The sequence below is a fragment of the Ahaetulla prasina genome, chromosome 15, assembly GCF_028640845.1.
Source record: "Ahaetulla prasina isolate Xishuangbanna chromosome 15, ASM2864084v1, whole genome shotgun sequence".
NCBI classification, from domain to species: Eukaryota; Metazoa; Chordata; class Lepidosauria; order Squamata; family Colubridae; genus Ahaetulla; species Ahaetulla prasina.
The window spans coordinates 9,245,001-9,264,177 of NC_080553.1; the positions used below are offsets into that span (position 1 = coordinate 9,245,001).

Sequence of the window (19,177 nt, forward strand, 5' to 3'; positions counted from 1 at the left end):
TAGAACATACATACATACACAGAGAACCCATTATCTATATATAGATGTTTACGTCTTGTGTCTGTGTGTTTTGCCCCGTTTTGCGACATTTCTTGCCATGGTTGTCAAGTGAATTACTCTAGTTAATGGGTGTTAAGCGAATCTGGGTGATTTTCCTTGTCAGAAGGTCACAAAAGGGGATCCCAGACACTGCAAGCGTCATAAATCTGAGTCAGTGGCCAAGCGGCTGAATTTTGTTCACATGTCCACGGGGATGCTGCAGTGGTCATAAGTGTGAAAAATGGTCATAAGTCACTTTCTCAGTGCCGTTGGAACTCTGAATGGTCAATAAATGAATTGTTGTAAGTCAAGGACTACCTGTACAAGGGTACAACAGGTCATTTAGTGACGTTACAACGTTACAGCAGAGTTACAACGGCACTGAAAAAAGTGACTTATGACCACTTTTGTGTGTGACCATCGTCACATGGTTAAATTTCAGAGGCTTGGCAGCTGATTCATACTTATGTCCGTTGTAGTGTCCCCCAGTGTCACGTGATCCCCTTTTGCAACCTTCTCACAAGCCAAGTCAATGGAGAAGCCAGATTCACTTAACAACCATGATAACTAACATAACAACTGCAGTGATTTATTTAACAACGATAGAAAGAAAGGTTGTAAAATGGGGAAAAATTCACTTAACAAATATTTCGCTCAGCAGCAGAAACGTTGGGCTCCGTTGTGGTCATAAAGTTGAGGACTAACTGTACAGTTGCGTAAAGGGAGATCTCTAAATAGCACATATAAGCAAGTATATAAATATTGCATATAATCAGACAAAGCCAGTACAGGTAGTCCTCAATTTGCAGCCATTCATTTAGTTTTATCAGCACTGATAAAAGGCTGTGACTTACAGCCTTATTTTATTTTATTCTGGTCTAGTCTAGTCTATATTCTGTTCTGTTCTGTTCTGTTCTGTTCTGTTCTGTTCTGTTCTGTTCTCTTCTCTTCTCTTCTCTTCTCTTCTCTTCTCTTCCCTTCCCTTCCCTTCCCTTCCCTTCCCTTCCCTTCCCTTCTCTTCTCTTTTTTCTTCTCTTCTCTTCTCTTCTCTTCTCTTCTCTTCTCTTCTCTTCTCTTCTCTTCTCTTCCCTTCCCTTCCCTCTTCTCTTCCCTTCCCTTCCCTTCCCTCGTGTCTTCCCTTCCCTTCCCTTCCTTTTCCCCCTTCCCTTCCTTTCCCTTTTCTCATGTCTCCTCTACTCTTCCCTTCCCTTCCCTTCCTCTTCTCTTCCCTTCCCTTCCTTTTCTCATGTCTCCTCTACTCTTCTCTTCCCTTCCTTCCCTTCCCTTGTCTCTTTTTCTTCTCTTCTCTTCTCTTCTCTTCTCTTCTCTTCTCTCTCTTCCTTCCTTCCTTCCCTTTTCCCCTTCCCTTCTCATGTCTCCTCTCCTCTTCTCTTTCTTCTCTTCTCTTCCCTTCCCTTCTCTTCCTTCCTTCCTTCTCTTCTCTTCTCTTCTCTTCTCTTCCTTCCTTCCCTTCCCTTCCTTCCCTCTTTCTTCCCTTCCTTCCCTCATGTCTTCCTTCCTTCCCTTCCCTTCCTTCCTTCCTTTCTCCTCTCCTCTCCTCTCCTCTTCTCTTCCTTCCTTCTCTTCTCTTCTCTCTTCTTCTTCTCTTCTCTTCTCTTCTCTTCTCTTCTCTTCTCTTCTCTTCTCTTCTCTTCCTTCCCTTCCCTTCCCTTCCCTTCCCTTTTTTCTAATCTTCTCTCCCCTCCCCTCCTCTTCCCTCCCCTCCCCTCCCTCTATCCCCATTCCATTCCATTCTATCCTGTCCTGTCCTGTCCTATCCTATCCTACCCTATCCTATCCTATCCTCTATTTTGTTCTATTCTCCATTCTCTGTTCTCTTCTTTCTTTTCTTCTATTTCTCTTCTCCTGTCTTGTATTCTCTCTTTTCTTCTCTCTTCTATTTCTCTTCCCTTTCTCCTCTCGTCTCCTGTCTTATTCCTATTCCTATTCCTATTCCTATTCTTGACCCTCCCAGCTCTCCTACAGCAAGCAAAGTCAATGGGGAAAGCTGGATTCATGTAACAATCATGTGACTCCCTTAAATTACAATCCTTTGCTTAACAACCATGTCAGGAAAAAAAGGTCGTAAAATCAGCCGCAACTCACTTAACAACTGCCTTGCTTAAAAAAACAATGGCCATTCTGGTCCCCATGATAGTCGTGAACCGAGGACTATCTATAAGGCTAAAAAAGGAACACTTTGCTTTAGTGGACAAGTTGTGATTTTGCAGCAGGCTTGCTTAGTTGAATCCGAGTCAGCCGCCTTAAAGCATCGGGTCCTTGCAATTGTTATAAGAACTTACACTAACAGTAATTAAAAGCTTCATAGAATCATTTAAGCAGGCGCGGCTTTTAAAGTTAAGCGAAAGCATCTAATAGATTACCTCTGAAGAAGTAACCAGCTAAGGACCCGAATCCAATTTTCTGGAAGCTATCCCAGTGCATTATAGAATTCAGGAAACAGAGAAGTTAATACATCCAGAGCTCTGCATTCCTTTAATACTGTAGTTTCACTTAAAAGTTTTCAGTCGTAGAAAAACTTGAGGAAAACATAGTTTTTACTTAAAAGCCGCTCGGGAGGGGAATCTTTCGTCTCTATTAGCCAGTGGTGAAATCCTCTGAGGTCTGCTACCGGTTTGCTGCGCACATGCTTGCGCAGTGCGTGCCAAATGCTGTGCCGTGCGATTTCCTGCTTTCTAGCGGATATAAATCGCGCAGCACAGCTGATGGTCAGAAATACCAGTTCGCCCGAACTGGTAGCATTTCACCCCTGCTATCAGCCCTACATATCATCTTCGTATTTCCTGATATTCAGTCACAATCTGCCATTCAGAAATTAGTTGAGAAAGATGACAGCAAATATTGGGGAGTTGTTTTTGCCAAGTAAATACAGCTGACTATTTTAGTGCTTAAATGGTGAACTTCTGGAACGTTTGATTTCTCTAATGTTGGGTTTCTTGGTGACCTAATAATATAATATTCATAGGGAGGAGGAAGAAGAGGAGGAGAAGGAGGAGGAGGAAGTGGTGGCATCCTATTCATCATTCTGGGTTACTTCCAGAGGAAGATTAGAATATTCCGGATCGATTGATTCATTGATTACAATTAGCATTTCTCATCCTAATCCGAACCAGTTTGGTTTTGTGCTTAATGCACCAGGTTAGAAAGTAAGAGGTGGTGAGTGCTAGTTCAACCTTAGTCATTAAAACTGCTGGGTGACCAATCACCAGGCGATTCCAAGTTCTAATCCTGCCTTAGGTATCAAAGCCGGTTGGGTGACTTTGGACCAATCACTGGGAGACAGTGAGTTCTAGTCCCAACCTTAATCATCAAAGCTGGCTGGGTGACTTTGGGCCAATCACCAGGCGACAGTGAGTTCTAATCCCAACCTTAATCATCAAAGCGGGCTGGGTGACTTTGGGCCAATCACTAGGCGACAGTGAGTTCTAGTCCCACCTTAATCATCAAAGCTGGCTGGGTGACTTTGGGCCAATCACTAGGCGACAGTGAGTTCTAGTCCCACCTTAATCATCAAAGCTGGCTGGGTGACTTTGGGCCAATCACTAGGCGACAGTGAGTTCTAGTCCCAACCTTAATCATCAAAGCGGGCTGGGTGACTTTGGGCCAATCACTAGGCGACAGTGAGTTCTAGTCCCACCTTAATCATCAAAGCTGGCTGGGTGACTTTGGGCCAATCACCAGGCGATAGTGAGTTCTAGTCCCAACCTTAGTCATCAAAGCCGGCTGGGTCCCTTTCTCTCTCTCTGTCTCTCTGTCTCTCCATCTCTCCCTCTCTCTCTCCCCAACCCACCTCACAGGGCTGTTGTTGTGGGTTAAAGTAGCAGTAGGAAGTTGCGTTGGATACATTCAGCACCTTGAGCTATTTGTAAAAAAAACACCCAACAACAACAACCACAATCAAGGTGGGCTACAAATAAAATAAAATAAACCGCCCTCTGCTCGTGTGCAAAAGGTGGCCTTCCGTTTCCCACGTGGGGAAACAAAACAAGAAAGTTTCAGAGCTTGCAAAAAGAAAGAGGGAGAGAGAGAGAGGGAGAGAGAGAGATAAGAAGATAAGATAAGATAAGGTAAGATTTGGGTTTGTTTCAGCTTTTTCTGCTGTCCTGCCCAGAGTGCCACAGCTACCTCCGGCTGGGCTGGTGTTGGCTGGAAGGCTGGTTTGCAAGCCACCAGCTGCGCCTGTCAATTTGGGGCAGCTCCCCACCCTCCCCTCTTTGCAAATAAGAGGCAGGACTTTACTCAATCCCTACATCCTCCTCCTCCTCCTCGGTCCCGTCCCAGAAGGCCAGGCCCCTTGGCCTGCAACAATCACACAACGGGGGCCCACCTCTGGCACAAAGCAAGGCAGGGGAAGCCAAAGAAAAGGACACCCCCCCCCCGTACCTTCCTCCTCCTCCTCTTCTCCTTCTCCTTCTCCTCCTCCTCCTCCCCTGCCTTCTCTTCCTATTGGTCCTCCCTCCCTCCCTCTCTGCTACAAACACAGAGAGAGGCAGGCAGTGAGAAGCTGAGATTGTCAAAGCGCTCAGCTTTTCTCCCGGCGGGGCTGACCCTCCCCTCTCCTCTCCCCCTCCTCTCCTTCCTCTCTTTCCCTCCCCTCCCAACATTTCTCCCCTAAGACCCTTCAACTGCAACCTGAATTCTTTGGGGAGGGGAGGACTTTAAAGGGGCGGCGGCGGAGGGCTTATTTATTTATTTATTGCAAAAAAAAAAAAGAGAGAGAACCAACAACCACCGAAGGATACCCCTACCAACCCCCTTCTCCACCGGATTGCATCCATGCCTGCCGAACTCAAACAGGTTAGTGGACCAAGCGGTGCTGGTACCCCGTCTTTTGGGTGGTGGTTTCGATTCCTCTTCTTCTTCTTCTTGGTTTTTTTTTTGGGGGGGGGGGGGGGGAAGAATGCCTGGCATGCTTTTTTTTTTTAATGCCCGGTGGGTGAGGGGGGTTGGTATGAAGGCGGGAAAGGTTGAATTGAGGAAGAGTGGGTGAATGAGATGCACACAAGAAGGGAGGAGGGGAAGTTAGAATAGAATAGAATTCTTTTATTGGCCGAGTGTGATTGGACACACAAGGAATTTGTCTTTGATGCATCCGCTCTCAGTGTGCATAAAAAGACAAGATAAGTTGGAAAGAACAGAAGAGAGATGGAGAAGAGGAAAAAAATTTCAACCCTCTTTCCGGAGGGGAGAAGAAAGGAATTTTTAACGGGGGGGGGGGGGGGGGGGGCTTTTAAGCCGATTTTGGGAAGATGGGAGAGATTGTTTTATGCCTTTATTGGTTGTGGGTTTCCCTCCCACCCCTCTCCGTTTGTGTGTTACTTTGTGTGAACAGTCGGATTGAAGGAGTTTGCTTTTTTTCTTTTAACCTTTTAGGGGCTGCCCGGTTAATTTAGGGTCCTCCTCAGCGGTTTGAAAGTGAGAATTTCTCTCAAATGTGTTTTGCTATCTTCCTTTTTTTTGTTTGGGTTGCATCTATTGAAAAGAACAGGGGGAAAAAAAGAGAGATTGTTGATGGAAGTCAAGTTATCTATAGAGCAGGTGAATGAATGAATGCCTTCTATTTTTTTTTTTTTTAAGATATGTAAAAATCTGCCTTACTAGTTGGATTGGGCACTTGTGTAAATAGGTTTCTCCCCACCTCTTCCCTTGCCTTTCCCTGCAAGGTTCAAATAAGTGCTTAGAGAATAAAAAACACTTGTCGGCAGCCAACTTCTTTTTTTTGCTCCTGCCATAACTCCCAGTATCAACTCCCGTCCCTCTTGAAGAAACTCCCGAATATTGTAATTTCAGAAAACTCCGCAAATTGTCCGGATGAGACGGATCAAGGGCCTGCTGGAATGGTTGATTTGAGGTTTCAACCTTTTCATTTGTGCGTTTCTTGAAAGGAATAAAATTCCGAGAAAGGCAAAGGAGGGGAGTGGGGGGGGGGATGACGACAAAGTTGCACGCGGATCATTTTGAATCTGGGTTAGTTCGTTGGGAGTTCGTTCAAGAGTTTGTCTTGAACGCTGGTATGAAAAAATTAGCGACACGTGATATTTATAAATATATATATTTAGGGCTCAAAAAGAAAAAAAAATCTTGGCAGACCAGGCGGAACTTAAAGAGTTTGTTTTTTTAAAAAAAATTATTTATTTATTTATTTATTTATTTAATCGCATTTTTATACCGCCCTATCTCCCAAGGGACTCAGGGCGGTTTACAACCTAATAAAAAATACATATAAATACAAAATAAAACACCAATTTAAAAAACTTATTAAATAAGGCCGAATATTAAAACTACAATAAGATAATAAAACCCCGTTAAAACCAAATTTGAAATTTGAAATTCTAGTCCAGTCCTGCGCAGATAAATAGATAAATTTTGAATTGTGGGTTGCATTAATTCAATGCAGATGCTTTCTTTGCATTTTGAATGTATGTCAGCTTCCCAAACAGGATCAAAGGTGGCCTTTTAGATATATGTGTGAGCATGTAAATATTGCCATGGGGGGGGGGGCAGGAAGACGAGGTAATCCTCAGGCTTGTTGATAATCTCTTTCCCCTCCTTCCACAACTCATAAAGATGCCGCATTATGTTTCTTCGAAAATAAATGCAATAATAAATAGCCAGTGTTCTGTTTTTGTTTTGTTGTTGTTGAGAACGTTAAGTGAGCTTCCTGCCGTTGGACTACAAATATATATTTTTTGGGGGGGGGAAAAAGCATATTCAATCGGAGGAGGATTTGCATTTTTGCAAGCGGACTTCATTTCTCTCGCCTTCTGCCTGAAGGAACACCTCGGAGATGTGGCCAGAATTTGAACGTCTTTTTGTGCCTTCGACGCTGCTTGAAAACCCCCTCCAACAGAGTTGGAAGGGACCTTGGAGGTCCTCTAGTCCAACCCTCTGCCCACGCAGGAGACCTGTACTAGGGATTCGAACCGCCCGAACTGTTGACCTTTCTGATCGACCAGCTCAGCTTGTCTTAGCCACTGAGCTGTCTAGCCAGCTAACCCGAAGTTACAGAAGAGAGATTTGTTTTGTTTTGTTTTTTAAAAAAATAATATTTATTAAATTTCAGAAGAGAGATTTTTATTCTTCGGTTATTTATTTCCCTTCTGCGGAGAGAAGAGGACACAAATATTCACAAATGTCAGCGTCCGTGAATTGGCCAAATAAACCTGCCCAAACCGGAACTGGGATTATTGTGTGAAGTGTGTGGGATTCTTGGGTTTCCCATGGCTGTTTATTTGTCCGGGACAGCAGGGTCCTGCTAAGAAGAATTGAGCGTCAGATCTCCTATTTTTTGCAAGGATCGTCAGGCATGGAAGAGAAGGCAAATGTCTGATTTGCTTCCTGCTCACTCTGCGAAGGGCACACACGAGACTCAATTAATTCTTCCTCCTTTTCAAACCCTGAATTCTTCATGTGGCTGCAACTCTTAATGCCCTCCTTTTAAGGGCATGGGAGAACTCCTGCTTTCAAGTCTGTTAGGAAAATGTATGGAATATCATCGGGGGTGTCTTAGAGGGTTATAAAACACTTCCCCCCCCAATCCTTACATAGGTAAAAAAGTAAAGGTTCCCCTTCCACATACATGCTAGTCGTTCCCGACTCTAGGGGGGCGGTGCTCATCTCCATTTCAAAGCCGAAGAGCCAGCGCTGTCCTAAGACGTCTCCGTGGTCATGTGGCCAGCACGATTAAACGCCAAAGGCGCACGGAACTCAGTTACCTTCCCACCAAAGGTGGTCCCTATTTTTCAACTTGCATTTTTTACGTGCTTTCAAACTGCTAGGTTGGCAGAAGCTGGGACAAGTCACGGGAGCTCACCCCATTATGCGGCACTAGGGATTCGAACTGCTGAACTGCCGACCTTTCGATTGACAAGCTCAGCGTCTTAGCCAGTGAGCCACCGCGTCCCCTTACATATGGCCTTACCTAGGACAGAGAGAGTATTACCCCATTGAAAAATAGCATTAGAGCCCCTCATTCAGTTTAAGGTAGAAATCCTTGCTACGCAGGTAGTCCTCGACTTAACAACCACAATGGAGCCCCAAATTTCTGTCGCCAAAGGGAGATGTTTGTTAAGTGAGCTTTGCCCCATTTTATGATCTTTCCTGCCACCGTTGCTAAGTGAATCACTGCTGTTATCCCGTTAGCGACGCATTGGGTTAACCATCCGGCATTCCCCATTGACTTTGCTTGTCGGTGATTTTTGCTCCATTTTACGACCTACCTTGCCACCGTCGTTCAGTGACTCGCTGGCGTTGTAAAGTTAGTAACACGGTTGTTAAGTGAATCTGGCTTCCCTTCTTGGCTTTGCTTGTCAGAAGGTCACCAAAAAAGACACTGCAACCTGTCATAAATGTGAGTCAGTTGCCAAGTGGCTGAATTTTGATCACGTGACCTGCAACGGTCATAAGTGTGAAAAAGTTATTTGTACTCCTTTGTAACTTCAAACAGTCAGTAAACAAATAGTAAGTATTGCACTAAAGGCCTTTAGAGATTCTCAGTCCTCCAGGTCATGGTTGTTCCAAAGATGTTATTTTTTTAATTTTTTTTTAAATGTTTTTTTTTAAATTTTGAACACATTAAAACACAATAATAATAATAATAATAATAATGATGATGATGATGATGATGATGATGATGATGATGATGATGATGATGTTTTAATTTGTATACCGCCCTTCTCCCGAAGGGCTCAGGGCGGTGAACAGGCAGATAAAATACAAACAGAAACATACACCATAATTAAAACAACCCTTAAAAAACTGATTCAAATTCGGCAGAAATTTAAAATAACATTACACCCCATAAAAAATTAGAGAAATTTAAAACCCACAATTAAAATTTAAAATTTAGAATTTAAAATCAGGCCAGTCCAGCCATACGAAATAAATAGGTTTTAAGTTCGCGGCGAAAGGTCCTAAGGTCAGGTAGTTGTCGAAGCCTGAGGGGAAGCTCGTTCCACAGGGTAGGAGCCCCCACAGAGAAGGCCCTCCCCCTGGGGGCCGCCAGTCGACATTGTTTGGCTGACGGCACCCTGAGGAGTCCCTCTCTGTGGGAACACACCGGACGCTGGGAGATAGAGGCCGGCAGTAGACGGTCCCGTAAGTAGCCCGGTCCTAAGCCATGGAGCGCTTTAAAGGTGGTAACCAATACAAGACAAACATACAACGTTTATATGCATGTCACTATTTCTTATCAGCTATTCAAAGCGGTCCTTTCTTACTATTTACACATATTTTAATTCTATCTTATTCTGCTTTTATATTATCTATCTTCCTTCGTTTCGTCTACGTTTTCCCCTGTTGTTCAATTTTCTTATCTTTCCTATTTTCCAACCATTCATAACCATCTGCACCAGACTTTATAATATTCTGTATCTTCTTCTTCTTTGATTTCTTTTGTGAGTTTATCCATCTCTGCACATTCTAGGCTCGCCGTGATGGCGAACCTGTGGCACGCATGCCACAGGTGGCACGCGGAGTCATATCGGTGGGCACGCAAGCTCAGCTCCGGCGCACGTGCGTGCGCCAGCCAGCTGATTTTCGGGCCTTCTGAGCCACCGGGATGTAGGGAAACAGGGGAGAAGGCCGTTTTTTTGCTCTCCCCAGGCTACAGAGCCTCTCTAGGAGCCTGGGGAGGGTGAAAACGGCCCTCCGGAGGCCAGAAACGGCCTGTTTGCCAACTTCCAGTGGGACTGGAAGGACTGTTTTTTGCTCTCCCCAGGCTCCAGAGCATCTCTAGGAGCCTGGGGAGGGTGAAAACGGACTTCCCCACCATCCTGGAGGCCCTCCGGAGGCCGGAAATGGCCCTTTTGCCAACTTCCGGTGGGACCGGAATGTTTATATTATTGGTGGCGTATAGAATTATGGATGTGGGCGCACATGCGTGCAACCTCCCACCTCGCTCCCCACGCTTTTGGCACACAATGGCAAAAAGGTTAGCCATCGTTGTTCTAGGATTTCAGAGCTGAAGACGCTTCTTGGATGAGAAGCGAAACGCCTTCAAAGGAAACCCAGAAAGTTCAGTTGCCCCTTGAAAAAAGATCACCTCTGGGACAACTTGTGCTACAAAATCATTCAGCGCACCTTGTAACAGGTGCATCAAAGCCATACTTAGCTTTCACCGAGAGCACCTTTATACTCATTAACCTCTCAGAATGACGGTTAACAACGGAAACTAACATGATTTTTTTCCCCCCAATGAAAACTGACTTGTTTGATTAAGGAAAGGTCACTGCGGAATTCATCAATGACTGTAAATTCCTTAGGGTGTTGTTTTTTCTTTGTATGTACAAAAGGTGATTTTGTGACTTACGATTTTGATGGTTAGAAAGAAGGGGTTATAGAAAAAAAGAAGTTACTGTATAATCCAGTCTTAAAAGAGAGAGAGGTTTGGTTATAATTATACATAAAGCTGCCGAGAGAAAAATGGGAAGCCATACTTTACATTGCTTTTCCGTTTTTCTGTTTTCTGTTCTTCTATTTTCTCTTCCTTCTTGCCTTCGATCCCAGTTTTCTCTGTCACTTCTTCTCCTTTCTTTTTCCTTTCACCTTTTCCTGAATCTTTCCCTTTGAAAGTAATTCTTATTATATACGGTATATCTACAATCTTTTAATTAACTTGCTTGGGTGTTAAATGTTCTCTTTTGCCCACGCTGGAGTGGTTTACATGTCTTGTAAATCCCCACTTCTGTGTGACAACTATTTTGGTTTCTGGACTTCCACCCATTAGATCAAGGGGGTCGAATTTGATTTCATGGAGGGCCGCATCAGGGTTGTGTTTGACCTTGGGGGCCTGGGGAAGGGCATGGCCAGGGGGCGTGGCCCAGTGATGAAATCTTTCTTTCTTTCTTTCTTTCTTTTTAATTTGCATTTATATCCCGCCCTTCTCCGAAGACTCAGGGCGGCTTACACTATGTCAAGCAATAGTCTTCATCCATTTGTATATTATATACAAAGTCAACTTATTGCCCCCAACAATCTGGGTCCTCATTTTACCTACCTTATAAAGGATGGAAGGCTGAGTCAACCTTAGGCCTGGTGGGACTCGAACCTGCAGTAATTGCAAGCAGCTGCTGTTAATAACAGACTGTCTTAGCAGTCTGAGCCACTCAAGGACCCTCTATTTTGTCAAACACAACAGTATATATAAGCATGAAATAAGCATACGAATTGGATACAATCAAAGGGAATATTAGGACAGGAACGGTAGGCGCGCTGGTGCTCTTATGCACGCCCCTTACAGACCTCTTAGGAATGGGGTGAGGTCAATAGTAGATAGTCTTTGGTTAAAGCCCTGGGGATTTTGGGAAGAGACCACAGAGTCTGGTAGTGCATTCCAGGCATTAACAACTCTGTTACTGAAGTCGTATTTTCTACAATCAAGATTGGAGCGGTTCACATTAAGCTTAAATCTATTGTGTGCTTGTATATTGTTGCAATTGAAGCTGAAGTAGTCTACGACAGCAAGGAAATTGTAGCAGATGATTTTATGAGTTATACTCAGGTTTTGTCGAAGGCAGCGGAGTTCTAAATTTTCAAGTCTGGTGGCATAAGGTATTTTGTTGTAATCAGAGGAGTGGAGAACTCTTCTTGTAAAATATTTCTGGACATGCTCATTTGTATTAATGTCCGAAATGAGGTGTGGGTTCCAGACAGGCGAGCTGTATTCGAGAATTGGTCTAGCAAATGTTTTGTAAATCCACTTACCTTCGTTACAGGTTGGGGAATGAGAGCACACGGGAGCGCACATGCACTATGCGTGCACACGCCTCTTCTGTGCATCCGCAGATGGTTAAAAAATGGGGCGTATTGATGTCCTGGTGGGCGGGCGGAGCCTCCCACAACCGATGCTATCGGTTCAGCATGCTGGATAGAATTGGGGGGGGGATTTCACCGCTGGCATGGCCAGCGGCACGTCACCCACTGAGGCTCCGTTTTCAGCTGCGACGGCCTCCTGCAGCTCTCTGCCAGCAAAAACGTGAGTTTGGGGAGGCCGCACATGGCCCACCTGGATTCCGTTTTTGGCCGCGACGGCCTCCTGCAACCCTCTGCCAGCGAAAATGGGGTTTGTGGAGGCTGTGTGTGGTTCCCCCCGAGCTCCATTTTTGCTGGCAGAGGGTTGCAGGAGGGTCGCGGCTGAAAACGGAGCCCAGGCAAGCCACGCGCGACCCTCCTGAGCTCCTTTTCGCTGGCAGAGGCACCGCGGGCCGGTCTTTCGCTGTTTCCAGGGCGGGTTCGTGAGGTAAATCTAAGCATCTCATGGGCTGGGATGCGTCCCACGGGCCTTGAGTTTCACACCCCTGCATTAGAGGAATGTTTGATTTGTTTTTATGGACTTAAAAACAGCTAGCTGGCCTCTTTCTTAAAAAAGAAAAAGTAGCCCAGCTAATGAACAGCATCTCATTTATCATGCTTAACCCTGCATCCTGCCTGCCATTCGTTTTCAAGGCTCAAAGCGATTTTGTTCATCCCTAGAACTGAGAACTTTTGAGCTTCAGAAGAGTAACTCTTCCTGGAACAATTTAATTAAAAAAAACCTTATTGAGATGTTAACCAACCCTAATTGCACCCCAGAGATATCTAGGCGATGTCTCAGAAACTGGTATGGAAGGGGGGTGGGGAGACTATGTAACTTGGAGAAAAGGGAGGACACAAGGATGAGTTTAACTTTCCATCTGTGACATGAGCATCTTAAGGAAGGTGTTGAAAGTCCGCTTCCAATAATGGGGAATTTTTATAGCTCAGGGTTGCAGTGTGGGGTCCTTGGTGGTCTCTGAGCTTGGTGGTTTCCTTGTAGACGTTTCATAACCCAACTATGTGACATCATCAGTTCAAGAAGGGAGTAGGGTTTGTGAAGGAGGAGGAGGCAACTATAGAGTTTCTGATGTTCTCTGACTTGGTGGTTTCTTTCAGACCTTTCATTACCCAACTAGGTAGTATCATCAGTGCTAGAAGGAAGTGGGATTTGTGGAATGGAGGAGAAGGAGAAGGAGAAGAGGGGAAGGAGGACCGTGAGGTCCTTGGAGCTCTCTGAGCTTGGCTGTTTTCTTGCAGATGTTTCATTTATCCAAACTAGGTAACAATCATCAGTGCTAGATAACAAATTGCATAAGATCACTAGCACTGATGATGTTACTTAGTTGGGTTAGTGAGATGTCTGCAAGAAAACAGCCAAGCTTAGAGAGCACCAAGGAAGACCCCACAGTGCTCCTCTTCCTCTCTGCGTATTTCACTCCTTTCTAGAACTGATGATGTTACCTAGTTGGGTAATGAAATGTCTTGCAAGCAAGCGACCAAACTCAGAGAGCACCAAGGGCCTCACGGTTTTACAGAGTCAGCCTCTGGCCCCCAACAATCTGGGTCCTCATTTTACTGATCTTGGAAGGATGGAAGGCTGAGTCAACTTTGAGCCGGTCAAGATCGAACTGCTGGCAATTGGCAGTGAGTTAGCCTGCCATACTGAATTCTAATCCCTGTAGACCTTGGAAAGGAGGGAGGGAGGGAGGAAAGGAAGGAAGGAAGGAAGGAAGGACAATAGTAATAGCACTTAGACTTATATACCGCTTCACAGTGCTTTACAGCCCTCTCTAAGTGGTTTACAGAATCAGCCTCTTGCCCCCAAGAACCTGGGTCCTCATTTTACAGATCTCGGAAGGATAGAAGGCTGAGTCAACCTTGAGCCAGTCAGGATTGAACTACTGACAGTGGGCAGAGTCAGCCCGCAATGCTGCATTCTAACAAGGAAGGAAGGAAGGAAGGAAGAAAGAAAGAAAGGAAGGGCACTAGCAATAGCACGTATATTTAGATACTGCTTCACAGTGTTTTACAGCCCTCTCTAAGCAATTTTACAGAGTCAGCCTGTTGCCCCCAACAATCTGGGTCCTCATTTTACCGACCTCGGAAGGATGGGAGGCTGAGTCAATGTTGAGCCAGTCAGGATCGAACTCCTGTCAGTGGGCAGAGTCAGCCTGCAAGACTGCATCCTAACCATTTTGCACAACTGATGGATGGATGGAAGGAAGGAAGGGAGGGAGGGAGGGAGGGAAGACAATAGCACAGACTTATATACCGCTTCACAGGGCTTTATAGCCCTCTCTAAGCGGTTTACAGAGTCAACATATTGCCCCCAACAATCTGGGTCCTTATTTTACTGACCTCAGGAAGGACGGAAGGCTGAGTCAACCTTGAGTCGGTCAGGATCGAACTGCTGGCAACTGGAAGTGAGTCAGCCTACCATACTGCATTCTAACCTTGCAGTATCACTTTCCTTGAACCAAGAATCACCGCTTTTTAAAATGATTTTGTTTAAAACTGGAACTGAATAATAAGGGCTGGGGAAAAAAACATGGGCTTGAATTCCATTTGGAGCTCAAACACCTCCACCTCAAGAACAATACCAAACCCAGAAAGATTTATTAGCGTTTGTAATGAATCCACCTCTTCTTGAAAAGGAAGGGGGGGAAAAATAAACTCTCTACCTGGGATAGGACAAATTATACCTGGGTTTTGAAAGCCGACGTTCTCAGACCAGCCTCCATCTCTAGGCTAGTGGAGCGTGGAATTTAAAGTTGTTTTTCCAATAAATGATATGAGAACGTGTTGCGCGTAGCCCATGGAAGGAGGTTTTCTATTCGGTTTCTTTCTTAGCCTTTTGTGTAAATTGATGTCTGCAGTAGGCGTTGAAACTCAATATACTGAGAAATGGAGAGATTCTGTGCCAGTCTCAAATTTTTGGCCAGGTGTTCTTCCGATCACGTAACAACATCACTGCTCTTTCTTCACATTTGTGATCCCATTTCCTTTTCGGTTCTGGCTCTACAGGTAGTTCTCAACATACAACAAGAATGGAGCCCCACAATTTCCATGGAAATTAGAAATTACTTTTTCTTTTCTTTTTTTTTTTAATTAATAATTTTTATTCAGCATTTACATCTTCAACATCTTTGTTACATTTTTTTTGGTAATATCTATTTTATCTTTTAACCAACTATATACACATACATTTTATATGCTGCTAACCAATTCCTACATTCATTACACTTTATACTTATCTATTACACATTAACTATTTCATTCCTCTATAATATCTTCTCTTACGTTTATACATTTATGCCTTAATTTTAGATTCTTTCTCCAACCAGTTATACCATCTATTCCATGTTTCGTAGCATATTGTTTCCTCTCGGTTTTTTAATTCCATTGTTAATTTATCACCTTTTTTATAATCACCGTATTTGATGGATCCATCAGAAAGACATTTCTTAAGTGGGGTTTTTTCCCCCCATTCTATGACTTTCTTGCCACCGTTGTTAAGCGAATCACTGCGTTGTTAAGTTAGTAGCACGGTTTGTTAAGTGAATCCAGCTGGTCCGAAGGTCACAAAAGGTCACAAATGGAAGGTTCTACGTTTAGGCAAAATGAAAAACAAAATGCACAAATATAGTATATGTCAGACTTGATTTCATTGAAGGCTGCATCAGGGTTGGGTTTGACCTTGTGGGAGGGCATGGAGGCATGGCCATGGAGCATGGCCAGTTCAACGTCATTCATGTCGGGGGCGCCTGTGGAGGCCCGAATGCTCTGCCAGCAAAAAAGGGCTCCTGTGCTCCGTTTTCGGCTGCAAGGGCCTCTTGCAACCCTCTGCCAACAAAAACGGAGCTCCGGATGGCCAAGTACAGCTCTCTTGAGCTCCGTTTTCACTGGCAGAGGCATTGTGGGCCGGTACTTTGCTGTTTCCAGGGGGTCCCTGCAGGCCAGACATAAGCATCCTGCGAGACGGATGCATCCCCCAGGACTTTAGTTTGACACGGGGGTGAAATCTGACAGGTTCTGGAGAACCGGTAGCAAAAATTTTGAGCAGCTCGGAGAACCGGCAAATACCACTTCTAGCTGGCCTCAGAGGGGGATGGGAATAGAGATTTTGCCGTATCCTTCCCCTGCCACGCCCACCAAGCCACGCCACGCCCATCAAGCCACGCCCACAGAACCGGTAGTAAAAAAAAAAATTGGATTTCACCACTAGTTTGACACCCCTGGTATATGTGGTACCTCGCTCAGTAGTAGTAACTGTGAGAGGGATCTTGGAGTCCTAGTGGACAATCACTTAAATATGAGCCAGCCGTGTGCAGCAGCTGCCAAAAAAAGCCGACCCAGTTCTAGGCTGCATCAACAGAGGGATAGAATCAAGATCACATGACATGTTAATACCACTTTATAAGGCCTTGGTAAGGCCACCCTTGGAATATTGCGTTCAGTTTTGGTCGCCACGATGTAAAAAAGATGTTAAGACTCTAGAAAGAGTGCAGAGAAGGGCAACGAAGGTGATTAGGGGACTGGAGGCTAAAACATATGAAGAACGGTTGCAGGAACTGGGTATGTCTAGTTTAATGAAAAGAAGGACCAGGGGAGGCAGGATAGCATTGTTCCAATATCTCAGGCTGCCCCAAAGAAGAGGGAGTCAAGCTATTCTCCAAAGCACCTGAAGGCAGGACAAGAAGCATTGGGTGGAAACTAATCAAAGAGAAGCAACTTAAACTAAGGAGAAATTTTCCGACAGTTGGAACAATTAATCAGTGGAACAACTTGCCTCTAGAAGTTGTGAATGCTCCAACGCTGGAAGTTTTTAAGAAGATGTTGGATAACCATTTGTCTGAAGTAGTGCAGGGTTTCTTGCCTAAGCAGGGAGTTGGACTAGAAGACCTCCAAGGTCCCTTCCAACTCTTGTTATTCTATTCTAAAGGGAATCATGTAACCTTGGGACGCTTCAACTAACTGTCATAAATATGATCCAGTTGCTAAGTATCTGAATTTTGATCACATGACCACGGGAATGATGCAACAGTCATAAGTGTGAACAACGGTCATAAGCCCCTTTTTTTCAGTGCCGTTCAAACTTTGAACGGTCCCTAAATGAGCTGTTGTAAGTCGAGGACTACCTTCAGTTATTGGATACTTCACTTTTACTCCTTTCCTTTTAAAGCTTCCCTAGGGGAATTAAGTGCCGAATGCAGAAATGATTGACAGGTGGTCCTTGACTTACAACAGTTCATTTAGTGATGGTTCAAAATTGGAGCGGCCCTGGAAAAAGGGACTTACGACCGTTTGTCACGCTTACAACCATTGCAGCATCCCCCCCCCACAGTCACGTGGTCAAAATATCAGAAGCTTGGCAACTGGCATGTTGTTGTGTCTGCACCCCCCGAGCCAGGCCTGCTGCCAGAAAGTGACTTGGACAGTGAGGGGGAAGGGCCATCAGGACTTATCTCGGGAGCACCGGCTTGCCTGGTTCAGCTCCAGGAGTCAGAAACAGGCCAGGTGGAAGAGATAATGAGGCCTCCATCTCCTGACTCTTCCCCCCCCCCCCAGGCCACACCTGCAGACCCAGCTGACGGCAATGAGGCTTGGTTTCGGACGCAGGAGAGGAGGGAACAACAGAAGCAAGGGAGGGGCAGGCCCTTTTATATCCTGTGGGGTGTGGCTGAGTCATGGAGCCACACCCCACAGGATATAAAAGGCAGCAAGAGCTGCTGTGTCTCTTTCTAACAGTCAAATCCACTAATTAACAGCTGAAGTTTTTTTCTAGGTGACTCACCAGCATCGTGGAAGATAACGGAGGCTCTTGGCAGACGCTGGCTATTCTGCTGCCAGAGCTGATAGTGACGGCTAATTAAGCCATCATTCGGACGGAGGTGAGGGAGGACAGAACACATGTACTTAATGACGGTTGCAGTTTTCCCCGGGCTCATGGGATCACGTTTGGTAACCTGGAGACAACAAACCCAGATTCCCTTAACAACTGCGTTACTAACTTAACAACAGCAATGATTCACCTAACGGGTGAACGGTGACAAAAAAAAACTCATAAAACAGGGCAAAAACTCACTTAACCAACATCTTATTTAACAACAGAAATTTTGGGTAGTCGTTAAGTTGACTTTAGGGCAGCTTAAGCGTCATGCTAGTTGATTTCACTGGGCAATCAGGACCGTTCTTTAGGTTTGGACAGAGAACTATTCTCTTTGTCAGTCTTTGGGAATAAAAACTGTCATATATCAAACTTTTAAAAGAAACTGTCCATTCATAAAACAAATCCATTTGGAACGTGGCTTGCAGCTCTTTTCTAAACAGACAGCTGAAATCATCCATGCTGTTCTGTCCCCCTCGCCTCCGTCCGAGCGATGGCTTAATTAGCCGGCACTATCAGCTCTGGCAGCAAACTAGTGAGCGTCTGCCAAGTGTCTCTGTTATCTCCCTCGATGCCGAGGAGTCAACAAACAGTACTTCAGCTCTAGTCAAGCAGTTGATTTGCCTGCTACAAAGAGGCATAGCAGCCCTCGCTGCTTTTATATCCTGTGGGGTGTGGCTCCATGACTCAGCACTTTCTAGGCCTGCCCCACCTCTGCTTCTGTTGTTCTCCTGCCTATGAAACCTAGGGTCCAGCCAGGCCTGATTGCCATCAGCTGGGTTTGGAGGCGTGGCCTGTGGGGGGGAAAGAGTCAAGGGACGGAGGCCTCGTTGTCTTCTCCACCTGGCCTGCCTCTGGCTCCTGGAGCTGAGCCAGGGAAGCCGGTGCTCCCAAGGTAAGTGCTTCCCCCTCACTTTCCAAGTCACTTTCTGGCAGGGTGCCCGGCTCGGGGGGTGGAGACACAACACATCCCATAAAAACCTGCCGATAAAAAAAAACCTGGATCGTAGAGGGAACAGATGCCCCCAATTCTCCACTACTGATCCGTGCCGGGAAGCGGTTCCTGTGGCTTCTTACAACATAACAGGAGCTGAATCCTGGCTTGTGACGCCAAGCGAACCCGAGATACAACCTCAACAGGTGGCACCTAAACGGAACAGTGCCTTCAAATCTTGGCAGTTGCTGGGATTTAACCAGAAGCCGAGAAAGAGCAAGATTATTACCCAGGCATTATCTTTCAGGCTTTAAGTGCGTTAAGCCAACATTGAGGGCTTCCTGTCTTAAGGCTGTGTAAGTGTGAAGAGGGAAAGCTTTAGAAGACTGAAACACCTCCATTTTCTCGGATTGGCCTCTTTACCTTATTAGCTTGTGCCTGTTTCCTTTTGAGTTGATAATATTCAACAAGGCTGACTTTCAGCCAACGAAATGCATTGCCAG

The 19,177-nt window shown here is 45.2% G+C and overlaps 1 protein-coding gene across 4 annotated transcripts in view; it reads left to right on the plus strand.

The window, feature by feature from the left end:
• ARVCF (ARVCF delta catenin family member) overlaps positions 1–19,177 on the plus strand; it is a 404,277-nt gene that overhangs the window by 166,410 nt on the left and 218,690 nt on the right. Inside the window, exon 1 of one of the 4 annotated variants that reach the window (XM_058158408.1) lies at positions 4,418–4,857. The exons of the other annotated variants lie outside the window; for them this stretch is intronic. Within the exon in view, the coding sequence (XP_058014391.1) occupies positions 4,837–4,857 (21 nt within the window). The 5' untranslated portion in view covers positions 4,418–4,836. Of the gene's footprint in view, positions 1–4,417; positions 4,858–19,177 lie in introns of those variants that run through there. 4 annotated transcript variants of the gene reach the window in all.